Source organism: Colias croceus, chromosome 6 (assembly GCF_905220415.1).
Source record: "Colias croceus chromosome 6, ilColCroc2.1".
Taxonomy (NCBI): Eukaryota; Metazoa; Arthropoda; class Insecta; order Lepidoptera; family Pieridae; genus Colias; species Colias croceus.
Window position 1 is genome coordinate 6,959,553 of NC_059542.1, and position 25,197 is coordinate 6,984,749.

Here is a 25,197-nt window from a genome sequence, read left to right on the forward strand (position 1 = left end):
TATTGTTTGGATTACAATGAACAACAATCAAAAAGTAACATAAATATTATTATGAAAGGATTTTTTATGCTTCCAAAATCTGATCAGATTACTCAGTCTTTCGTACGAAGCACCTTGGCAAATATTTAAAGTGGCCAAAATAGGACAGGTCCTATACATTTTCTCATATATTTGTGCATCTACCTCAAACATGCGTGACGCGTGTGTAAACATCTCTATCACGACGTCAATTTGCACGCCAAATCGATCACTATTTATATCTCGATCTTACGGGAACCGGCATCTGGTATAGACGATTAGATTTTAGTTACGTTGTTCATCTGTAAAGAACACCTAACTCGAAGATCGAGGTCACAACCACAATCTTAAGCCTGACACGTCAGAACTGAATAAGCAAAGGAAATGTTCATTCATCAAATTAAACAATGAACGATATAGGTAATTTATAAGTAATATAATAGAATTGGATCATAAGGAAAATTGCATTGTTAAGGTGTAATGCCTGTATGTTAGATTACCTACGATAGATTGTCAACACTGGCTGGTGATACAATACATACATAGTGACGATAATCCTTCCTTGAAGCTTCCTATATACTATGCAAGATTATAAAAATGGTTATGTTATTCCTATCAAGCACTTAGCTATAGTAAAGTCTATGGTTTGAAATCGCATTTTGTAAGAAAATTTACAATTATGTGTCGATGTCGCCATTAAATTTAAGATTATTCTATAACGCCAATATCATAAGACTATCAATATTCACGTCAAGATGCGGTGAAACTTTTAAAACAGGGAACCCGCTTTCATGTAAAATGAATTTTAATTTTTGCTTATGAAAATTTTCCGTCTCACAACAAGTTTTTGCAGAAGAAATTAGCAAATTAGTGCGATGGATTATTTAAGCCATTTTCAAACATTATAATCAGCACAGATTTTCGAGAAACTCATATATTTACTCATATATATTTTACAGTTAGGCTTAAATTTGTGGACAAACTGAACTAACTCGAAGTAATTATACAATCTCAACATTGCCGTACATGAACGGTAAACGACTGTCACACCTGTGTGCATCCTGACACAGCAAATAAATAATAACTTTATGTATGAGTAAATTTTGGTATATGGAAATTTTATCGCTGTACAGATATAAGCAGAATTGTTTATGACAATTAACTAGTAGGCAGAACTTACATCATAAATGTCGAAATGATAAACGCTTTTTGTGATTTTTTACAAGAGGAAATTAATGTGTATATTTCAGATTACGTTTTGCATGTGGTATTACCGTAAATGCTACTCTAGGCAATCTATGGTACTTACCATAGACTGAAAGAATAAATAGATTCTTTCGCTATCGATAGGCTTTAGTATTAGTTGCAATAGCTATTAAAATATTAAATATACAGATGCTTTTTTCATAAATTCATTTGTAATATTCTAGTAATCCTCTTAAAAACTTTCCTATTTTCGTAAATACATTTGTTCATGTGCTTATTGAACAACACAAAACACCGATTTCTTGTGATCAGTAATTTTGCCAATTCTCATTTCCTATCTCATTATAAATTTTTATTAGCGGTTACATTTAAGCCAGTAGTAAGCAGTCATACATTAATAATATTATTTATATCAATCTTTATTTAAAAATTGAGTCGATATTCCAAAATATCATTACTAAATGGAAACAAACTTAAAATTTTCCAGTATCTACTATATCTGAATCAATTCGTTAGACTTGTCTTCGTAAAATTTGTCATGATAATCAGCACTAATTCCTATGTTGTTTATTATCAATATAATATTGTCTTAAACATTTACATGAAGAAAGAATATTTTAAATGTTCTTTGACTTCGTCTGAGAGCACTTCGTATACTCAACATGTTTAGTTATATTGCACGAGCTTCTATATTTAATCAAAACTCTTTCATTTCAACAAACATTAAATTTCAAACTTTATCCAAATTAACAAACTTTACCTCTGAGCCTCTTTATAAAATTAGTAAAGATTTTAAACCTTTTTATAGAATAGTTCAAAGCTTTAGTAATTTCAAAAGTATCAAAGCTAATTAATTTTAAATTTGATTCATCTTAAGTTTTAATTCAATTCTATTTTAATTAACGTTCTACAATTTACATATTCAGGTATTCAGATATGTTTGAAACTGTAATAGAGCCTTTAGCCTATTAATAATATAACAGAGAACATTTTAGTATATGATATAATACGTATACGAATTATATAACGAAGACTTCATTAGATGTTATACCCTTATTTACACAACATGGTAATTACTTATGAATATAATTCCCGAATAGTTGTTATTTTGAATCAAAATACTCTCTGTTATATAAGTTAGATATATTTCAAAGAGATTGTACTATAAAACGGTTAGATAATAAATAGATACCCGTAAAGACGATAAAACGAATGTTCATAAAATATTGTTTGGCTGTGTAATTTGCGTAATCAATATTTCTCATATACAATTCACACACTTATTATACGTTTCACATTTATTGATCGCGTAGTATCGTGGAAATAAAGCCACCTGGATGCTTTTAACTTTTAAAATTTTCATAGGGTGAAACAAGTTCTATTCCTAATAATTTTATTAAACTTACTTGAAAAACTTTGTTTCTCTGTAAATGGAATGTAAAAGACAGAAACTTATATGATGCATTGTTTTGAAAAACAAAATATTAAAATGCCGTCTAAGTTAATTAGTAAGAAAAATCTTTAATCCTCCTTATCTATATTGATATTAAATCTTTATTTAATTAAAGTCGCACGGATTTCCAATGGACAAATGAGTCCAATAAATGAGATATATAATACCATTTCCGCTTAGATCATATTGGAAGTGTATCCAATAATATTTTACAAAGAGAACTAATAATTCTTCCTTACCGCTAAACTGCTGCTCGCTTTATAAACCAGTCTGAATGTAATTCAATGTATTATTCTTTCATTAGCAGAAAACATAGTCCTTTATTTAATTGGAAATTGTTACACTATTTGAATTATTTCCACAATTTTTTTGGTTTTTGTTTTAATTTAATATATTATGCTTAACATTTGTTTAACCAACGCGAACATTAATTATATTGAAGTTATTATTTTGTATTATGCAAACAAAGATATATAATCATAAAAACATAATCATAAACAGTAAATAAACAGAATCTACAAGTTCCAAATCCTAAATGATAAAATACTACTTTTGCGGACTACTCTAATATTTTGATTTCTCTGAAAACAATTACAAGAGAATCAAATCTTCCCATAAATATAAATAGGGACATGTAAAGGAGGAATCCCCAATCACTACCAGCAACCGCTAAGATCGTATTACTCGATATTAATTAATACTACGATTCAAAGACGACTAAAAGCCTTTGAACTAGAAAGATGGCAATCCCAGATGTAAGCCAGAACTTACTCAGTGAAACTATAATCGAAGAACGTAATATTATAATAAAATAAAATAATTAAAAACACTAAAAATAATTGCTGATGTAATTATGTCATAAAGAAGCTAAATGTTATGAGTTATGACTCAAAAATAAGTTATTGTATTGCTAACCACTACGTATTGAGTAATGTTTACTCAATGGTGTAAAAGATAATGTGATAAGCCCGGAATAGTAACGCCTCCATCCTAAACAATAAACATATTAGCTATTTTATATTTCAAAATTATTTATGGAAAGTATAACATGTACCTACATTATATATAATATTATCTTATATAGTATAATATAAGAACGGAAGGAGTGAGGAAATAAAATTTCCTTCACTCACACTCAGTGGGACAATTTCGATTTAACGTTTTAAATTTGAATACCAGCCTCATCTTCTTTTTGATGGAAATTACTGCTCTTATATTATTCATATCAAAATTTGATACATTACATGTATCATGTAATGTCTCGGATTGAAAGAGATAAATACACGTGTTATCAATTAACATATTTTCTAATCTTCTACCATGGTTCCTCATTAGCATCCAAACAATTAATATTGAGGTACATTTGGCTCTACATCAATAAAACGTGTATATCGTGGCCTCTATAATATTATTTTGGCATTATCTTATATGATAATCCGTCGAGACGTTCGTGCTTAATTATAATCCTAAATTTTAAGTAGGTGAAGTTTACTAACGTGCTCTTTCATACGACGTTTATCAATATTGGATTAAAAATAATCTCACGAGATAGTCTTTAGCTCGTTTTTAATTTATGCGTATGAAGATTGAAATTAAGACGATTTTACGATGTCATTTAGTGCACCCTATTTTATAAAGCATCCTAGATACTAATTGTTTAATACATTTTTTTTTTTATTTCATGCTTGGTTACGCCACCATTTAAGATACTTTAACATTATCTTATCCTTTATCTTATACTTTTGGGAAAACCGTTTTATTCATTTTAATAATAAAACCATAACCCTTATACAATTGTACCCAAATGAGGTTCGTAATTGAGCTGCGGTAAGCATCGGTCTGTTACCGGCGCGTCGCATTGTTAATAATAATTGACATCAGCAATTGTGAGATGTGCCCTTGATATTCCTAACTATACGTTATCGTGCAATTAATGGACCACAGATTAGCTATTATTTGAAATGACTTTTCCAATGTGTTATTAAATAAAATTGTACGTTCAGAAACGTCTCTTCATATTGTTATGTCACAGTTGTTTTTTTTTTCATATTATATTTTATTCCTGAGCGTAAATTAGTTATGAGATAATTACCTAAGTTTAAGAAAAATTGAAAATAAATAACATAATAGTGTATTGTAGCAACTAATTCTATAATTGTAAAGACACCCTGCATACATAAACAAAAACGATAACAAACAAGTTCGTGTTATAAATGTACATTTTAATATTCATTCATAATACCTACAGCTTTTTACAGTATAAATCCATCTTATCTCATACTCACACTCAGCTTAATCCAAGCCGAATCCCTCAGTCGGGTTGTTTACCTGAAAATGGAAATCAATATATTCATCTCGTTAGGAAAAAGTATTTCTTTGGAATTTTTTGTCATACTATTAAAGGTTATTTTTCACCAGTGTTTTTAGTAGATACTTATATTACACAAAAATAATTAAATTGATTGAAACCGAGAGCTTATTTAATCCACTAGTTTCAAAATTATCACTTATGATGATGAATGATGACTAAGGTTTTACTTTAAAATAACAAGTAGGTAAAATGTTTCTTAGTCTAGGTTTTAGATCCCAATTTATATTAACCTTAACTTAAATATTTAATAATTAAGTCTTTATTGTTATACAATTTATATATGGTTTGTTAAAAGTAATCGTTTACGTCGCAAACGAAGTGGAATGATCGAGAGACCAGTCCCACGTTTATTTATATAAATCATAAAATTAACTGCGTTAAAAACAACCGACTTCAAAAACGGAAAAGTAAAAAATAAAAAAGATTTGATATTATTAATTACTACATATTATTTAGATGTGCTATTTATTAAATAGGTTTGATGTCGGTGCACGGGCTTAATACTAAGTGCTTAGTGTTTGGCACCGACTTCAAACCTATTTAATAAATAGCACATCTAAATAATATGTAGTAATTAATAATATCAAATCTTTTTTATTTTTTACTTTTCCGTTTTTGAAGTCGGTTGTTTTTAACGCAGTTAATTTTATTTAATACTTTTTAGTCTAATTTTCAACACGAATCAAACGAGCCCAAACTCGATAAAGTTGAGTCAATATATTACTGAGTTCCTATGGCCACCTTCCGATTCCATCATCAAATCAGCTCTATGTCATGATAATGTTTCATCGCTATCCAATTTACACACTTATACAAAATTTCAGCTCAATCGGTTACCGGGAAGTGAATCAAAGTTACTTGCTACATTCCAATTAAGTCATCGAGTACAGACAAAAATGCTCATAAAATAAAAACTACTGGGCCTAGCCGAATAAAATTTTTATGGGACCAATTCGACACCATCTTGCATCGAACAAAAAAAGAATCACGTAAATCGGTTCAGAAACCTCGGAGTAATCGGTGTACATACATAAAAAAAAAAAAAAAAAAAAAATATACCGGCCGAATTGATAACCTCCTCCTTTTTTTTGAAGTCGGTTAAAAACAGATTCGAATAAGCATTCACCTGTCAAAATGTTCTACTCGTTTGAGTTCCATTAAATCAGGATATAAATAAAAATGTTACTGAAAGGTCATTAAAATCAGATTATTCACGAAAATCTTTTCAATCAAACATTAATTACCAAAATGTATTAAAAAATACAAACATGATGTATGTTCTCGCAGACAAATAAGTTAATCACGATTCGAATATAGTATATACTAGCTGTGCCCGCGACTTCGTCCGCGTGGAATAGTGACTGCATAGTAGTCTTTTATTGAATAAACACGTACTACCATAAATAATTAAAAAAACTTTTAAGTAAAATTTATTACCAAACTCTGCTACCAAAACTGAGCTAAAAAGATAAATGCCTAACTAATTAATTTTCTACGTAAAATTTATTTTAAATTATGTCATATTATTTTTAGGCACCAGGAGGGAAAGGAGCAAATTTATTTTCCTTCCTTCCTTGTATGGATGTTTTTGACAATATATTGTGCAGCAAATGAGTGCCGAGACAAACGTCAAAACGCAAAGGAATAGAATCCGCTATCGATACTAATTGACATAAGCGTACTGGGGCCTTAGCCAAACGTCAAAACGCCAAGGAATAGAATACGCTATCGATAGAAATTGACATAAGCGTATGATGTTTTGCATAAGGATTCGGTCACCCTACCAACGACAACGACGACCACGAACAAAATTTTCATCCAGTCGCAATTAAATAAAATTGTGCAAAACACAATTAAAAATGAAATTTAAGAATTTCCTGTCGTATTGGTGTTTGGAAAAAAAAATTTTGAGATCAATGGATAAACAAACAGGTTTTTCATAGAAACGGTGGCTCCTAGAAAAAAATGCATTTTACCTTTTTTATAGATAATTAGATTATATACAATTTTGGTTCAGGTGATTGTATGATAAACTTACCGTCTTGGCGAAAATCGCAAAAAACCCTATTTCTTTTTATTAATTGACCTCGAATTTTTTTATTCCTGAGTACCAGAATGACGGGAGATTTTAATATTGATTTTGAACAAATTTCGGCAAGATTGGAACTTTGGTCGTGGTCGTCTGCGTCGTTGGTAGTGTGATCGAACCATTACCAAAATGTCATGAGCTTATGTCAATAATTAGCGTTAGCAGTTTCTATTCCATGGTACGTTTGTCTAAGGCCCATGTTTTACTAAAGATTTGTTCACCCTACCAACGACGACGACGATCACGAACAAAATTTTCATCCAGTCGCAATTTAATAAAATTGTGCAAAACACATCATACGCTTATGACAATTATTATCGTAGCGGATTCCTTCTATTCCTTTGCGTTTTGACGTTTGTCTCAGCGCTCATCTTTCCTGTCTCGCGCCTGTAGTAACTAAACCGTTTAGACTGTGCAATAAAAATTAAATTAAAAAAACCCAACGCAACGAAGAAAAGTGCATAGAAAAAGGAATAAATAATTTCACAAACTTCCCGAAGATCTTTAAAAATAAATACCATTTTAAATATTTATAAAAATAAAAAAAACAAAGTCGTCGGGGCTGCCATACCATCATTATCATATTATCATAATTTTAAAGATCGTCGGGAAGTTTGTAAAATTATTTATTCCTTTTCCTTCATTGCGTTGGGTTTTTTATTTTATTTTTAAACTTCGGTTTCTTATTTTCATGTAATATTTTCAAGTGAGCGAGACCTACCTTTACCTCCATAATACATTCCTACATCATATTGATATCTATAAGTTTGTTGCTCCTTGACACCTTTTAAGTTGTGCCATAACCGTGCACAAATTGTAATGGACCACAGTGGCAAAAGAAGTGGTATATTTAAGAAAAAAATTGCCAAGCGCCGCGCCAGGCCTATGTGGCTTTGAGTAGAATTCAAAATTTCCAGGGTGTGGCTATCCTCTCGCTTCCATATCCCCCTCTTCTTTCACAGACTTTCAACCTTTCCATCCCTAGTGTAGTAAATGGCAGAACCGATTTTGATGTAAACCATATTATCTAATTGTACCTATATGTACACGACATATCCTGTCGTTTGATGCTCCATTTGGTTTATTTACCTAACCACTGTCTCCCCTAAAGTGTAATAAACGGATGAACCGATTTCGATAAAACATTACTAATTGTAATAAGACCACATTCGATTATTGTTCATTCCCACTTTTACCGCTGTAATCTGTGCTGTAATCTAATAAATGGAAAAACCGATTTGGATAAAAATAGAACTATGTACTTCACCCGTTATGCACTTTCATTTGATATGTCACTTAGGTATACTTGACAACAATCGTTTCTTTCATTCCAACTTTTACCAATATATAGGTATAGTAAATGGATGAACCGATTTTGATTAAATATGTCCAATTATACTTTACACGTCATGCACTTTCATTTCATATGTCACTTGAGTCAAAATTCATTTTTTTATTACCTAAAACTTTTATATCGTATATCAAATAAATGGATGAACCGATTTAGATAAAATTTGATTTATTGTTACTGATAGGTCGTTCGCTTTCATTTAATATATCACTAAAGTATATTCGATAACTTTAGTTATTTTCATTCCTACTTTTACCTCTATATGTATACCTAGGTATAATAAATGGATTAACCTATTTTGATATAGTTTATCTAAGAACCAGCGTCGGAAAATATGCTGCCTAACAAAAAAACCGCATCTAATTACCTGCTAGCGAGCTACGGTGGCACAAACAGATACACACACAGACACACATAGCGGTCAAACACTTATCACCCATCTTTTTGCGTCGGGGGTTAAAAATATTATAACACGACATAACTCAAAGAACATTTTATGTATAAAATTTACCTAAAAATAAGCATAATTTTAATTTGACCCCTCCCCCCTACTACCTCAGCTTACACCCCCACCCCCACCCCACCCTTGGGGACTTTCGATATGATCACATGGACATTTTATAGAAATAACTGTAGCGTATAACAGATAACTTACGTTTTAACGTACACTGTATTATAATAGTGTACCGTAGAATGCCTTAGCAAATGTTCGCCGTGAATACTTAAATGGTCATAACTTTTTTATTTATAAACCGATTGACATAAAATAAACACTAAATGTTAAATGAATATTGCCACAATATATTAATGAAAACCGCATTTAAATCGGATAAGCCGTTTCTGAGATTAGCGTGTTCAAACATACAGACAAACAGACAAACGGACAAACAGACAAACAGACAAAAAAAATTTAACGACAGTTTTAGGTTTGGGATCGATTTAGTAATAACCCCTGCTAATTTTTTTTTACATATTTTCATTGTACAGACACCACTTTTCTAGAATTTTATTATATGTATTGATATTTATTTTAAACTGACTTCCGCCCGCGACTCCGTCCGCGTTTTAAATAATTATATTACAATACTAAATTCTTAAACTATGTAGAGATACTTCTCTATCATATGTACCTACTAATTAATAAAAATAATAATAAATATTGAAGTCCTCCATTTCCGAAATATTTAACAAGTGGCCTCGTAATTTATTTCAAATTCTAATGATTTGTTGTTTAACTAAAAACAATAATTAACCGACTTCAAAAAAAAGGAGGAGGTTATCAATTCGGCCGGTATATTTTTTTTTTTATTTTTTTTTTATGTATGTACACCGATTACTCCGAGGTTTCTGAACCGATTTACGTGATTCTTTTTTTTTTCGATGCAGGATGGTGTCGAATTGGTCCCATAAAAATTTTATTCGGCTAGGCCCAGTAGTTTTTATTTTATGAGCATTTTTGTCTGTACTCGATGACTTAATTGGAATGTAGCAAGTAACTTTGATTCACTTCCCGGTAACCGATTGAGCTGAAATTTTGTATAAGTGTGTAAATTGGATAGCGATGAAACATTCTCATGACATAGAGCTGATTTGATGATGGAATCGGAAGGTGGCCATAGGAACTCAGTAATATATTGACTCAACTTTATCGAGTTTGGGCTCGTTTGATTCGTGTTGAAAATTACACTAAAAAGTATTAAATAAAATTAACTGCGTTAAAAACAACCGACTTCAAAAACGGAAAAGTAAAAAATAAAAAAGATTTGATATTATTAATTACTACATATTATTTAGATGTGCTATTTATTAAATAGGTTTGAAGTCGGTGCCAAACACTAAGCACTTAGTATTAAGCCCGTGCACCGACATCAAACCTATTTAATAAATAGCACATCTAAATAATATGTAGTAATTAATAATATCAAATCTTTTTTATTTTTTACTTTTCCGTTTTTGAAGTCGGTTGTTTTTAACGCAGTTAATTTTTTTTAGGTAATCTTTCCACATGATACAAAAATCCTCATATAACAAGAAGAAAACATTTTCGCTTAATTAAAATATCGCTGGATATTTCTGTACGGACACAGATCCTGGTGACCTACGACATATTCCTGAAATAATTTGTAACGATTTTTCAAATGGCAAACCGACCCATATCGACGGAGCCAACTGGAAGATCCCTATGATCAGAGGACCGTTATTTATTTATTACTTTATGTTTTACTCTTTATATTCTATATCTCAGTATATCTGTATGTTTGTTTATATAGCTACGGGTATAGCTACATGAGTTTGTATCGAATATTAGAGAAGGTCAAGCCAAAGAGTAACTATGTATAAGGTCAAGCGACGTTCATTACTGATGCGCAGCCTAAATCTGGAAATGTTTGTCTTTGTGGGTTATGTAAGTAATAAACATTATGAAGCTTTTGTTCTTGAATAGTATGTAATCTAATAACTTTTGCGATTAAAAAAACGGAAGCATATTTATGTCACATTTCGATAGGGATATATATACCTACCTATCTATGCTAAATTGAATATATTATTTAGGTACTCGTAACTTCAGAAATTTCACAAGATTTTTAAATATCCCGTTGTTAAATATACACGTAATTTGGATGTTTACAATTTTATTACGTGCATTAAAATTAAGGTGCGGTTTGCTATTACTATTAAAATTAACTCAGGTATTGCATGTCTCAGTGACCTCAGGTTCAAAAAATTAACTAACAACTTTAATTAATTTAAAATCAGTTACCTGTAACATACTTGAAAATATTAAAAATTTCAGAATATTTTTAGTTTATTCAACGACCAGTACGTAAGTGGCTCCAAGCCGCTCTTCTAGCAAGTTAAATTTACTAACATTGTACATTAACTTGGTATAGTTACTACGTTCTGGATATAAATCTAGTTATTTATGACTGCAAATATACTCAGCACATGTTCACAACTGAGTTAATATTATTTGAATTTATGTGTCATTGAATAATACATCCATTTAAATGTCTATTGATCTCATCATTTACACTGCAATGAATAAGGCTTTCCGTCCTTATTGCAAAGAAGTAAAACCATACCCATTAATCTTCACTAACTCTCGCATTAGAATCGATTTGTAAATAAAAGCACAACTATAAAACAAACTGGGAAACATCTCTTGATAATGGAATACCGTTCACAGACTGATTGAACATGCCGCAGATACTAACATCTATTAAATAAATTACTTCAATATGACGACGCGGTTGGCGCAGTGGTAAAGTAACTGCCTACTGAGCCGACGGTCCCGGGTTCGATCCCCGGTCAGGGCAAATATTTGTGTGATGAACTCAATTATTTGTTCTTGGGTCTGGGTGTTATTATCTATATATGTATTTATTAAATTAAATATTATATTTATCGTCGCCTAGTACCCACAACACAAGCCTTAATTGAGCTTACTGTGGGACTAGGTCGATTTGTGTAATACTGTCCTATAATATTTATTTATTTATTTATTATTTATTCAATATCCTTAATGTAAATCTTCGCCGCGGCTGACGCGTAAAGCGTAGATAAAAGATGTGTTGTGTGGCTTGATCTGATTTCTCAGTGCATCAGGCAAGGATCAGCTGTAATAGCAATGGTTATTTACTTGTGAATGATTCCGTGGAAGTTCTCCGTTTATTTCAATTGCCCATCACACTTGTTGATATTACGGCAAATATAGAGCGTTACACGCAAATTTGTTCAACTGTCCAATATTTGACGAAGATATATTCCAGATAATTATCTACAAACATACAAAACATTTAACATATATTATTATTTTGATGTGTTTATTTAAACATATTATATTAAAAGTAACTTATTTCGATAAATCTTAATAAAACATTACAAATAAATAAAATTGAAGAAATAAGGATTTAAAGCTCATTTTAGTCGATCAAATTGGGTTTTTTGTGAAAGTACTATACTACCATAGTTACTACCAAGTTGTTTCTTGTTCTACTATTTTCTATTTTCAAAATAATATTTCAGATTTCAAAGTAAACTCAATAGTGATTGGAGTCACGATATTATGATTTCAAATCAGGAATAATTATGGAGAGTCAATAACACCAAAATAATAAAAAGATCAATTTTTTTAAAAGAGAATTTCGTATCATCATAATGAATAATAAAGTCACGTAGTCCAAAAAGAAGAAAATATTCATCACCTTTTCAGTTTCGCATGTACGAAATTATAATGTTTATGGCAAATTGTAATTCATAAGTATTCAATACGGTTAGTGGCTGATTTGCGGCTGACCTCAATTGGTTATTGGGATTTAGATCCCAATAATATGACATGATACTACCACTAAATTGTAAATTTATTCAAAATACCATTTAAATGAATTATTAAATAATTCATTAATAATTGAATATATTTTACATTCCGTGTAACCATAGAGTGGGCTTCGTTACATAGGTAAATAACTATTACATTTAAATTTAAAAATAAAAATATTAAATTAAGTAAATCCTCATCAAAAACAAATTTACACTTAGCCGTATTTTGTTTGCATTACACCCTTACAAAATGTAAAATTATCAAATATCTCTAAGTACAAAAACAAATAGATTTACCATAATTATAGCGCAAGCAACATAACTCTTGTGCTGTATTTTATGATTTGAATTTATTATCATCGTTAAAATGTATGTAGATAAACATTTATACTATGTTGCACGAATTAACAAGGCTAACTGTTTCGGTACTAGCCGCTGATCCCGGCTCCACTTTCGGTAACCAATGATAAAAACGAAATAAAATATAGCCTTTATCACTCATGATTATTTTAAAAAATATACACAAATGTGAAGCTTAGAAAATGTGACAAGTGATAACTGCGTTAAAAACAACCGACTTCAAACTTGCACTTGCAACATTTACAAATACAGACAAAAATGCTCATAAAATAAAAACTACTGGGCCTATCCGAATAAAATTTTTATGGGACCAATTCGACACCATTCCGCATCGAACAAAAAAAGACTCACGTAAATCGGTTCAGAAACCTCGGAGTAATCGGTGTACATACATAAAAAAAACATACCGGCCGAATTGATAACCTCCTCCTTTTTTTGAAGTCGGTTAAAAAAGGAAATGTACCAAAATCTGTACTTATTTCATCATACAATATGTAATAAGTACAGATTTTTGTTCAAGATTAAGTAGCAACAAATTTTTTCTATTCTTTATAAATTTATATTTATAAAGCATTTGAATGCCATAAAAACCAAAATATAAATTCAGCAACAAATTATTTAACACTACCCAATGGGCAGCAAAATGAATGATAGAGTCTATATTATTTATTCTCAGTTTGGTCTAGATTTTTATGTATATTGTATATGTTACGCTCAAACATAGGTAGGTAAATATTTCTGAGAGGGACAATATCAACAACTATTCAAAATAAAACTTCCTTTATTATAAAAAAATTAATTAAGATTCAAAATAGATCAAATTTCTTAACACGACACTTTATACATTTACAAAATATACATTTTGATACATAGTTATATTATCGAATATATTATGTACATTTTTTTTTTATTTAATTTAGTGTAACTAGTACCGCGCGTCCTTGTGTTGTTTGACATAGATGCATATTAGAAGAAACTTCACTCATCGACTTTCTTTACGCACAAGTACGAGGTCACCCTCTATAGTCCGAGCAAAATCTTATTCATTAAAATTAATAATTATAACTTATATTTGTGATAGCGTGAAAAAAAACCTTTTTCCACCAGTAACAAGAAAAATCACATACTTAATATCTCCTAGCGCAGATAAAATGAAGAACAACCCTAATAAATAGCTCATTAAATTATAATATCAACCTACTTATTTAGTATCATTACGCACAACATTATAAACCCACACTTAGCTCCGTCTGTACAAATTACCTACGCGTCAAAGTATGACCTTACAAAACCTTATGGTTCAAAATAGAGCACGTAAGGTGAGATTTCAGTATGAAAATTACGGTTTTACTGAATTTTGTAGCACCTTTTAACTCAACCTGTCTACCTAATTATTCCGTATCTTTATGATATCCAATTCAGATACGTTTATAAATTTTTAAATCCCTATTAATGTTTACTTCATTTATCATCCTGTTATCACTGCAGATATTAACAAATACCGAATGTTTCAAATGGGAATAAAAAAACAGATTATAACCATCCAATTATTTTCTTTGAACCCGATTATCTACTATATAAAAATAAGTCGGGTTTTCCTTCCTGACGCTGTAACACCAGAATGCACGAACCGGTTTCCACGGTTTTGCATTCGTTGGAAAGGTCTCGGGCTCCGTGAGGTTTATAACAAAGAAAAGGTGTCTCTGGTGGCGAAACGGAGTTCGCCCGGTTTGCTAGTATTCTAGAGGTATATAATGAATGTATTTTTCTACATTATATAAATGTTTACATACATACGTAAACAGGTTGTTTAATTTACTCAAATACGAAAAAAAACCTTAAATCTTTGTAACAACTTTCACTAAAATAACTCTTGCATCTATAAAGTATTTTCCTTTAATAGTTTGTATAACAGAACGTCCCAATAAATAATTTGAACCGCAACAAATAATAAACCTCGCACTAACATATCTTTCACACAAACGTCCGACGATCCATTACCACGTGAGTGAAAATATATGAGTAAACATACCGTCCCGTAACTGCCCTTTGATATTTTCTATGTAATCACTCATCGGTTGTGAGAGTAGACCACGTGATTGATTGCAGCAAACATAAAACTTTTGAATGTGAAATTATTTGTTGAAAATATTGTTATATAAAACATATAAAATGAACAGTTATTTTGAAATATTGCGTTTCGAATCAAACTGATGAAGTATGTATATGTAGACCCACAGTTAAATTTTATATCTATAATACATAAGGAACTGCACCCTCCAGAAAATTCCAATAAAACCATTTTAACACTTTCGCAACTTTTATTCCAAATCATACACAGCTCAATACTTTTTTGAAAATACCTTTCATAGAGCACTATCTATGTATTTTCTGTACTTACTACTCAATAGCTATGAGTTATCCATTCCTATCGTATCCTATTATAGTATCCGTTCCCTCCAACGTCTATCAAGTGTTAAATCCTCATACCATCCTTCGAATTTCCAAAATAGCGGACCCAACAGCCGTCTTTCGATTTATCAATATTTTTTTAAATATTAGTTACATAAAACAGTTGTCGTTAACACTGACATATACAATAAAGCGCAGTAGAAAAAGTTTTTCTAAATTAAATTTCAAGACGACAAATGTCGACTGTACGTTATTCAATTAAAATTCAAAAACAGCGATAAAACGCGGAAAATAAAACGTCATCTCGTTCGTTTCGTTTAAAGTGCCCACAAATATTTAAGTGTTCACTTTCGCAAAGGGGACTTTATGTAGGACTAATATTTCGCTAACGTCTCTTCTCCCTGTATTTTTGCGGCAAAGTTAGGAAATTTTCTTGATTATATTACGAAAGTTACAAGTAAATTACAAATGATTTATGTTATTGTTATCCTTGTAAATTTGTGTATCTTATGAGTATTTAGTACTTACGTATAGTAAAGCTACGGCAGGAACTTTGTTGTATGATCGCGAATTAATTTTAAATTAATTATTATTTTTAAACTTTGGTATTTATTACTCTAGGGGCAGATTTTTCTATCCTTGGTTAAAACTTATTCATCGAATAACGTATTAAACTACCATTTCAAAAATGTCTTGTAATTGTCCGTATTTGACAGTTTACAGGCATTGAGATATACATATGGAGGAGACACCACGAACAAAATCTGTGCGCCATTTTTTTGCTCTAACTAAGTTTTATTTATTATCTAGTTAAGTACTTACCGATGAAAGTTATTCCTTTGCACTTTTCCGTATTATATGTATTATTTGTGCAATATCGTAACACACACGAAGGCATATTTGATGCGTTTCACTTTAAAACAAATAAAAAATGAGCGTGCACTTACGCCATATGGCGTATGTTGAGCGTAACATAAGTGGTGTAGGCGGTGTCGTCTCCATATGTATATCTCAATGTTTACAGGTGACATTTTACACATATTTTACACAGTTTACAGGTGACAGTTCGTGTAATACTTTATTGGACGTATAAATTTTAAGCAAGGATTGGCTCTAAATGTTAATAACATCTCAATTAAGCTATACTCACTATTTTATATCAATTTGACATAGGACAGTTGAGGAATGCGTTAACAGCAAATCTGTTTTTGCAATCAAAGCGAGAATTCTGGAAAGCGCCTCATTCATCTTAATTATTCATGACCGTGATATCGATCCCACGCCGGCCATCTAACATCACAGACGTTCATATGGACTAACTCTTGTTATACTGTGGTGTGTATTTAAATTAATATTCACTTATATTTAACGAAGAAACAATTGTAGATACTTTGTTTTAAATACTGTTCACTCGGTTGTGACAAACTTTAAATTTAATGTAAATACGTGAAAAGAGAAGAAAACATTGTACTCCAATTTGGCTTGTATTTTTATTGCTTCAGTTGAAGAATTGCAAAACGAGTTTTCAGTAATTTTATCCTTAATTAAAAAATTCAAGTACAACAATTAAGGTTCTACGGAATGAGATAGGAAATCAAGAGTGAAAGTTTAATTGTATTTCTCAAGCCAGAATAAGCAAGAAATTGCTCAGGATTCACTTAAACGGAATAATACATTTTAGCAACTACAAATAAAGGAATTGTATTTTAACTAATAGCAACAATAAAATTAATTTTTGTAGGACAAAAAAATTTCAAATATAGCTTTAACATATTATATATCTTTAAATAGATACAAAAAAATAAACTACATACATGATATATAATAGACTACATAAATTTTCCTAAAGCTAGAAATAGACACTCAAATATTTATAGACCATAAAAAGTAATAAAAAGCATTAACTTTAAACCAGTAAATCGAATTACACTAACTGTATTTATTATACAGAGTTCGTAACGTCTAGCGCAAAATATATTTTATGCTAAGAGTACCTATCAAAGGTATGACGTCTTTACAAACAACTACCATTACTTCAATGAATTTCACAAAATATACATAACACATCTGACCGTAGATACATAATGTTTTGTGTATTTTAACTATGAAAAATCTACAATCAATACTTCCATATAATGAAATTGTGTATGCATTCGTAATTGCCTTTCTCATGATAATTGATATTTCATCTCTGAGATCTATGAATGATGAGATGATGCACAAAATATTCAAAGTAAAGAACATCACATTTCGCTTAACAATTCTAACGATTACCATATCGATAGGAAACTTAAACCAAAAAGAAGGCAAACGTCCAATTACGAACTAAACTCGTTAAATTTCCTTTGCGTTTCAATTCGTACCTTCCTCCCCTGAATCGAATGACCAAACTCGTTGAGAAGTTAAAGCATATTCTAAAATTGGATTTGGGATACAGCCTTTAAGTAAAGCTGAATGAAATTAAATAAGGAGTATTTCGCCGAATTCTCGGGGATATTCCAAGATTTTTAGGTTATAAGTGAGACATGAGCCATTGTTGCTGCAGTATAGACGCTTAGACGAACATTAAAAGCAGTCTTATAACTTATGACAAGAGATTATTATTAAGTCTAGGTAGAAGTCGACTTTCACTTCGACGTAAATGTTTGCATCGAATAAGCCGCTCACACAGGAAATAGTTAGGAGCAATATAACATAACTCTTCGAAAGTGCAGATGACTGCATAAAAATATACTGAATATTTGATTCGGATGTAGGTACAAACTACTATGGCAGGTCAAACTTCTACAGCTACTAGAGAAGTAGTAGTACTTATAGTAGTATCCAAAGTCCAAACAGATTTTTGTAGCTCATTAACACTAATTAACAGATTTAATTGTGAATATTTGTTTATGCAAACAACGGTTTACCGTCCCTATTCCTATTTTCTATTTTCATGAATTTTACTAGTTCGCAACACAAGATTATTTTAATATATCGTCTTATTAGTACTACGCAGGTTATAACAATAATAAAAATAAGATCTCGTGGTCATTTTCAATTGTGCAATCATCTGTACTGAAGTTGTGTGCAATGTTTTTATTCAACGGTTGAGGAATAACTTCAATACGGTGCCCTCGAGCGAGTCTTATCTCCTCTTTCATTGTGGAAACGTTGTTTGTGTTACAGAGCTTATATTTATAGCTTTAATGCGCGGCGAAAACTGAAATAGAATTAAAATATATAAAAACAAATTCAATGTTGTTCGCTGTTGACGACTAGATATCACTGTAAAATCGCTTATACAGCTTAAATGTTTGAGAATAAACTGTCTTATGTCTACACTTTTAAAAGAACAGCTATTGTTATGACCAAACTCGTTGAGAGTTACCCTGTAAAATATATCAGAAGGGTTTTATTATACAATTTTCACAAGATAATATATATTCTTACCGTTATGACTGATCCTGATTTTGGAGTTTCAATAAAATAATAATAAATAAATCTTTATTTTGCCAAAAACATTAACTTTACAAAAATATGTGCGCTGACTCTTGAACTAGAGTAACTCTGTGTCTCAAGAGCCAGCGTTCCTCCTTATAAATACAACTACATAAGTACATTTTTAAGCAAAACAAAAATTCGGTTTAATTACAAAAAGTTTAAATAAAAAAATAAAAAAAATATATACATAATATTTAATATGCATAATATGTATGTGAGAGCGTGAGCGTGAGTGTGTGTGTGTGTGTGAGCGTGAGTGTGTGTGTGTGTGTGAGCGTGAGTGAATGTGTGTTAGCGTGTGTGTGTGTGTTGTGTGTGTGAGTGCAGAGCGTGTACTTATTTCCCTCAGTTCTTATTATATTTTTTTAAAAGTTGTAATTTTCTCTGTCTCCAAATAGTCAAATGTTTGTAATATTTTTGTTAACTTTTTTACTAACTAGTTTGGACTAAAAGTTGTACGCAACGCAAAATTTAATATCGAACACAATATTTTTACACATGTCGAAGAAGCAAAATTACCTAAACCAAATAACAAAAGTCTTTGACCAGACCCATCGATCTCGTTTTGATCTCAGTATTATCGCGTTAACCCCAGTGATGACGTTAATCTGGTTGAGTGTTGATGGACCGATTGAGTTACGGCTCACACGCCAACAACAGTATAATTATAAAGATGCGAATATGTATAGGTACATTATTCATATTGTATGTAATAATCAAGGTTCAAAACAGCTTGCTTAAAATATATAGACAAGAATGTAATCGAACACAAAAGAAATTAACATACTTTTTAATTCTTTATATTATTTATTACTTGAAACTTGTTCGTAGCGGTTGCAAATGTTCAGCGAGCTTAGTTCCATCCACAGTCCGAGTCTATGTTATTGAGTGCTACGAAGTGAAATTCTGAATTAACAGACCAAAGTTTGGAATCATGCCCGGAATACAGCATAAGGCTTATGTAACGAGATTATAGGACCCAAACATTACGGTAGTACCTAATACGAACATACGCGTATTTATAATCTTCGTAGAGATTGCTACAAAATTTAGAGTATCTTGCAATTTCTAATCGTCTGGTTCATGTTTGTTACATTTTTCCTGAATAGTATTTATTTACTCTTCTCTTTTTAGTGGAATAACTACAAAATATAAATTTCTAATCATCTCATGCCTTAAATGAAAAAACTAACCATAAATCAAAACAAGTTCGCATTCTCGAAAACCAATGAAAGGACATGAAAGGAAAGCTCAAGCTCCCATAATGCACTGCAATACATTGTCGTGTTTTCCTTTACCGTAGTTGCAAGCAATTTCGTGTTGTGACCTGAGGCGGACTTCACGCAATATCCAGGACAAAATGAAACGCTGCTATCTATCGGGAGCCTTTATAAATCTGTCGAAGATAAATTATTATTCCAAATCGACGAGGGCAACAAAATATGTACTTATTTTACTATTGTTCGATAAAGTAAAATGTATGTGTTATGATCGCGGAATAAAGAATGACGCCTAATCAAACGCCTAATCCCATCTATTATCAAAGAATACGGTATAATATTTCACACTATTATCTACTTAGGTTACATGTTAATGAAGGATGGGAAAAGGCTTCTAATAGAAAATAATTAGGATATTAGCCCTGACTTTATTGGTGTACAGATTTCTATAACCGTAAGTATACTTTTAATATATTCAACATCAATTCATTACATTGACGATTCAACTCTATCAATATGAATAGGTACTTGAATAGATGTGCGCTTTGAACAGCTGAACTGGACTTTAGAAAATGTTCTTTTTTTTCATTCACTTCAATCAGTGAATCAAATTTAGATTCAATCACAGTTTAATTTTTCTATTTATTATTAAGTTAGTACCAATCGCCCGCGCTACGAAGTTTTGACGCCACGTGCCGCTTCTCATCGTAGACAACGAAATATTAACTTTTTTCTATTTTAATTAGATAATCAAAGGAAACTATTTCATAGTTTAGACTTTCTACATGACCTCATTAATTATTATATGAAAAAATACCTTTGATAACTGCATTTTATTTAAAAACTAGCTTTCCTCCCGCGGCATCGCCCGCGCAGTCAAAGAAAAACCTGCATAGTTCCCGTTCCCGTGGGATTTCCGGGATAAAATCTATCCTATGTCCTTTCTCGGGTATCAAAATATCTCTATACCAAATTTCATGCAAATTGGTTCAGTAGTTAAAGCGTGATTGAGTAACAGACAGACAGACAGACAGAGTTACTTTCGCATTTATAATATTAGTATGGATGACGTTTCGATGTTCCTATTATGTAATATATTAACTACTTATTTGACTTAACCCATTGAGCCCCGAGCGGCCTGATCCGACCACGACACAATAGATTTTCAATGGGTAGTAATAAAAGCTCCGATAATAAATTTAAAAATGTCCTTACTAAAAATATAATATTTACTGCCCGAAATACTAAATCTCCGACTACTTCTGTCCGACTAAAAATGACGAAACGACCGAATGATATACTTAAATCTTAGAAAAAATCTTATGACTGTTAATTGCTGTAATACTTTTTTACCATATAAAATTATGTTCTACTGATAACAATGCTTTGTAATTATTACCTTTACTTGCCAACTAGAAATTCATCAATTACATTTAATTTTTCATAAACTCTGTGCTATTTTTACTACAATGTTATACTTAAATTTCTATTGTTGGCGCTTGTCCAGAAAGTTATTAAAAATACAAAAATGTACTTACTATAATCATGAATTCTAGTTACTACAGGTACAGGGAGCAAAGAATAAAATAAAATTCAGTTTATTATATCTAAAATATTCTTTAATCAGTAGTAGAAAATGTCATCATTTCTTCTTATGACCTAAAATAAAGAGGTAGGTAAGTAGTACCTAATCTTAATAATATTTCGCGTTATAAGAATTCATTGAATTATAAGAGCAGGTCTGGATTTAGTAGGACGACCCCGTTTTCTTTTTTGTCCTATAGGTAATGCTTTCGCTTCCAAAGGCGGAGTCGCGAGTTTCAATCTGATAGCGAGCCCAAGAAGGTGTTTACAAATGTATTTTTTATAAAACTGCGGGCAAGTGCAGGATCCTTTTTTCCAATTTACATTTTCAGTTCCATTTTTTGGGACCTTGACTTTCCAGAAAGCAAAATGTTTCCTCTTGTAATCATCGAAGTTTAACCACTGTTCGCCGTAATTTACGTCTCCTACTTGGCTACTTGGGATCAAGTATTCTGTGTATGCTGTGTTGGATGATAAAATCTTTATCTTTAAATCTTTTTTTGCCCAGCAATAACCATCAGTCCAATCCTTTAGCTCAATAGTAGGTTCTTCAGGTAAAGATTCTTTGCAGCTTTGTATAGACCATTGACCAACCATCTCAGTCGCAATGGCCAAGAAATGTGAAAGCGGAAAACGTTCACGTAAGGTGTTGTGGTCTTTAATATTCCGATTAAAAGCTTCTAACGCATTATTTGTGACAGGTGAACACGGCGCTGCACCTAAAAACCAATTCGGATGCTTTTTCAACCATTCTTCTTGGAAGTAGTTAACAAACTCGGTTTGAGTCTGCCATTTCTCAACAAATGCTTGTGACGCAGCATTAAATACTTCATATGATGTAGCATTATGTAGCGTGTCTATGTCCTGTATGATTTCTTTCTGTTTTGTTTTGTGGACGGTTTTCTGAACTTTCTGTTGCATATTTTTCTTCGCGTGAGCCCAGCACATACGAACAACAGGTGCATTACCAAAAACTTCTATGAAAGCATTTATTATAGCCTGAGCAGCGTCACAAACTAAAACTCTAGGTTCCAATATGTGATCAAATAAACTTAGTGCCTTTTCTTTGAGGCCACCAAAAATCATTTGGAAATCTTCTTGACGTTCATTTGTGGAGATACCAAGGCAAAGCGGATGAAACTTGCGGTTCTTGTCAGTGGTACCAAGAACTAAAACAGGGAACCCTTGCCATATGAGTTTGTAGGTGGCGTCTATGTGAAGTACGTCAGTGGAACAAACAATGTTGAGTAATTTTTTTGTTGACAATGCAAGACGAAAAGTTGGTACTTTATCTTCTAGCACGTAATAGCTAAACACAAAAACTTCATTTTCATCATCGGGAATAGTTGTTCGATCGAAAATCCACTTTTCAAGTTCACCTAAGTAAATTGTAGCTCTTCCATACTTTTCGCGCCTTCTGTCATATAAGTAGTTATTAAGTTGCCTTTTAGAAGGGACCTTTATCCCTTCAATCTTGTTCAGAGCCTCTAATATAGCTTTTGGCTTTAGACGTAAATCAAACAGCTTATTTATTTCTCTTTTAACATTTTCCGAAATTCCGTAATCACTTCGCGTACCAATCTGGTCATGGTTGTGCTCTGAAGTAGTCTTAAAAATAAGAACATCTTCGCAATCGTTCACAAACAATAAATACAAGGCACAATCACACTGTGGCCCTTTGGATTTTACTTTATTACAACGATAGAACCGTTTTTGGCCTTCTTCACTATCCCGCGTATAATTTCTTGACCAAGTCTTTTCATCATTCACAAATTCTTCTGCTTCTTGTTCACTGCACCGTTTGATTAACACCCAACTTTTAATATGACGGCTCTTCTTCGCCGGTACTGACGGTTCAGCTCCCACTTCTTCCTCATCAGAGTCAGAACGGTACACAGGTACCTCATCCATACTTCAGTGTCCTTAGTTTCAACTACAAATACAAATATTATAATTATTTATGTAAACAAACAAACGAAACACGCGGCGAGCTGTAGTTGCAAGCGCACTGCGCTCGAAACTTCCGACGTCACGCCGAACGTACGCGAAAACACCCGAACGCGACCCAAACGCCGGCCGTTCGCGCGGTCGGTCGGAACCAGTATCGGTATTTTCATCAATGTTGAGAGTAAAAAAATATATTTGGTAACCAACACTAGAAAATTAAATAACTCATAAAATTCGTAAAAGAATGATTATTTTGACATGACCTCTGTTGTCAGTAACCCAGTAATCTCGTCGGAGGTTCAGTATTTTATTCAGAAGTTTAGTTTTGTTATTCGAAGTTTAATATATTTTTAAGTAGAAATGTAATTTGATTGTGTTCATAGGTGTCAGCAAAATTTAGGTATTTTATTCGGTATGCTTTGAATTTTTTTGTCGGTATATTATTATAACGCTGGTAAATTAGAATAAAAGTCGGACAGAGATAGCTGGAGATTTATTTATTTGTCGGAACCATTATTATTTCCCATTTTGGGTACAATTGTGTCTGTGATTCCGGGGGCTGAGTTATTAAATTAAATACTATAAAAAATTGCTTGAATAAAATAAATAAGCCAAAAATCTTCACTTTACGCGAAGGGAGTATTTAATTTAATCTGTAATAAAGCTTTTTTTTAATTTGATAATTTTAAAAGTAGAAAACATAACATTTAGTACTGTTAAAATAAATATTAAGAGATACAAAAATAATATACTTATTATAGATAGGTACATGTTAAACCTTGATAACTATTATTCTCTAATGGCCATTTGTAAATTGATATCGGACATGCATTCGTACTGATGAATACTTTATAAACACAGTTTAAGGTCACGTAGCACACTATACCTACAATCTACATTTAATACGTGGTACATTATAAGTTGAATGCGAAGTGAATAGTGTACCCACCGCCTAAAAGGAATGTATTGTTTCATTTTAGGAAGCATTAAGCAGCGACATCGGCCGTACGACAATGTCTACGTAGGCTAGGTTAGCGTGGCGCTGCGGCGCCGCTCCTATCGACCGTTGCCTGTTGAATGCCGCCGAGCCCCCACACCAGCCACCCTGTCGCCCCAAGACCTTTTCCCACCCCCTTTACTTTTCACGTGCTTAAAATAGGAGCGTGCGATGTCGATATTTGAAACATTAACTTTCCACAGAACACTTAGCTTCTCTCTTTACCACGCTAAATAAAGAGCCATCATGAAAATATTACATTCACTCCGATGATTTGGATTTAATGAACTGGAAATATAATTTATATTGTAACGGACTCCTGTGTTTGAAATTTTACTTTAGTGGTATTAAAAAAATAACATAGGTAGGTGATCTCATATCAATGA

At 31.7% G+C, this 25,197-nt stretch overlaps 1 protein-coding gene across 1 annotated transcript in view; it reads right to left on the minus strand.

The window, feature by feature from the left end:
• Window positions 1-4,878: 4,878 nt before the first annotated feature.
• LOC123692597 overlaps window positions 4,879-25,197 on the minus strand; it is a 65,632-nt gene continuing 45,313 nt past the window's right edge. The window contains exon 4 of the mRNA XM_045637359.1: window positions 4,879-5,005. Within this exon, the coding sequence (XP_045493315.1) occupies window positions 5,002-5,005 (4 nt within the window). The 3' untranslated portion in view covers window positions 4,879-5,001. The remainder of the gene's footprint in view (window positions 5,006-25,197) is intronic.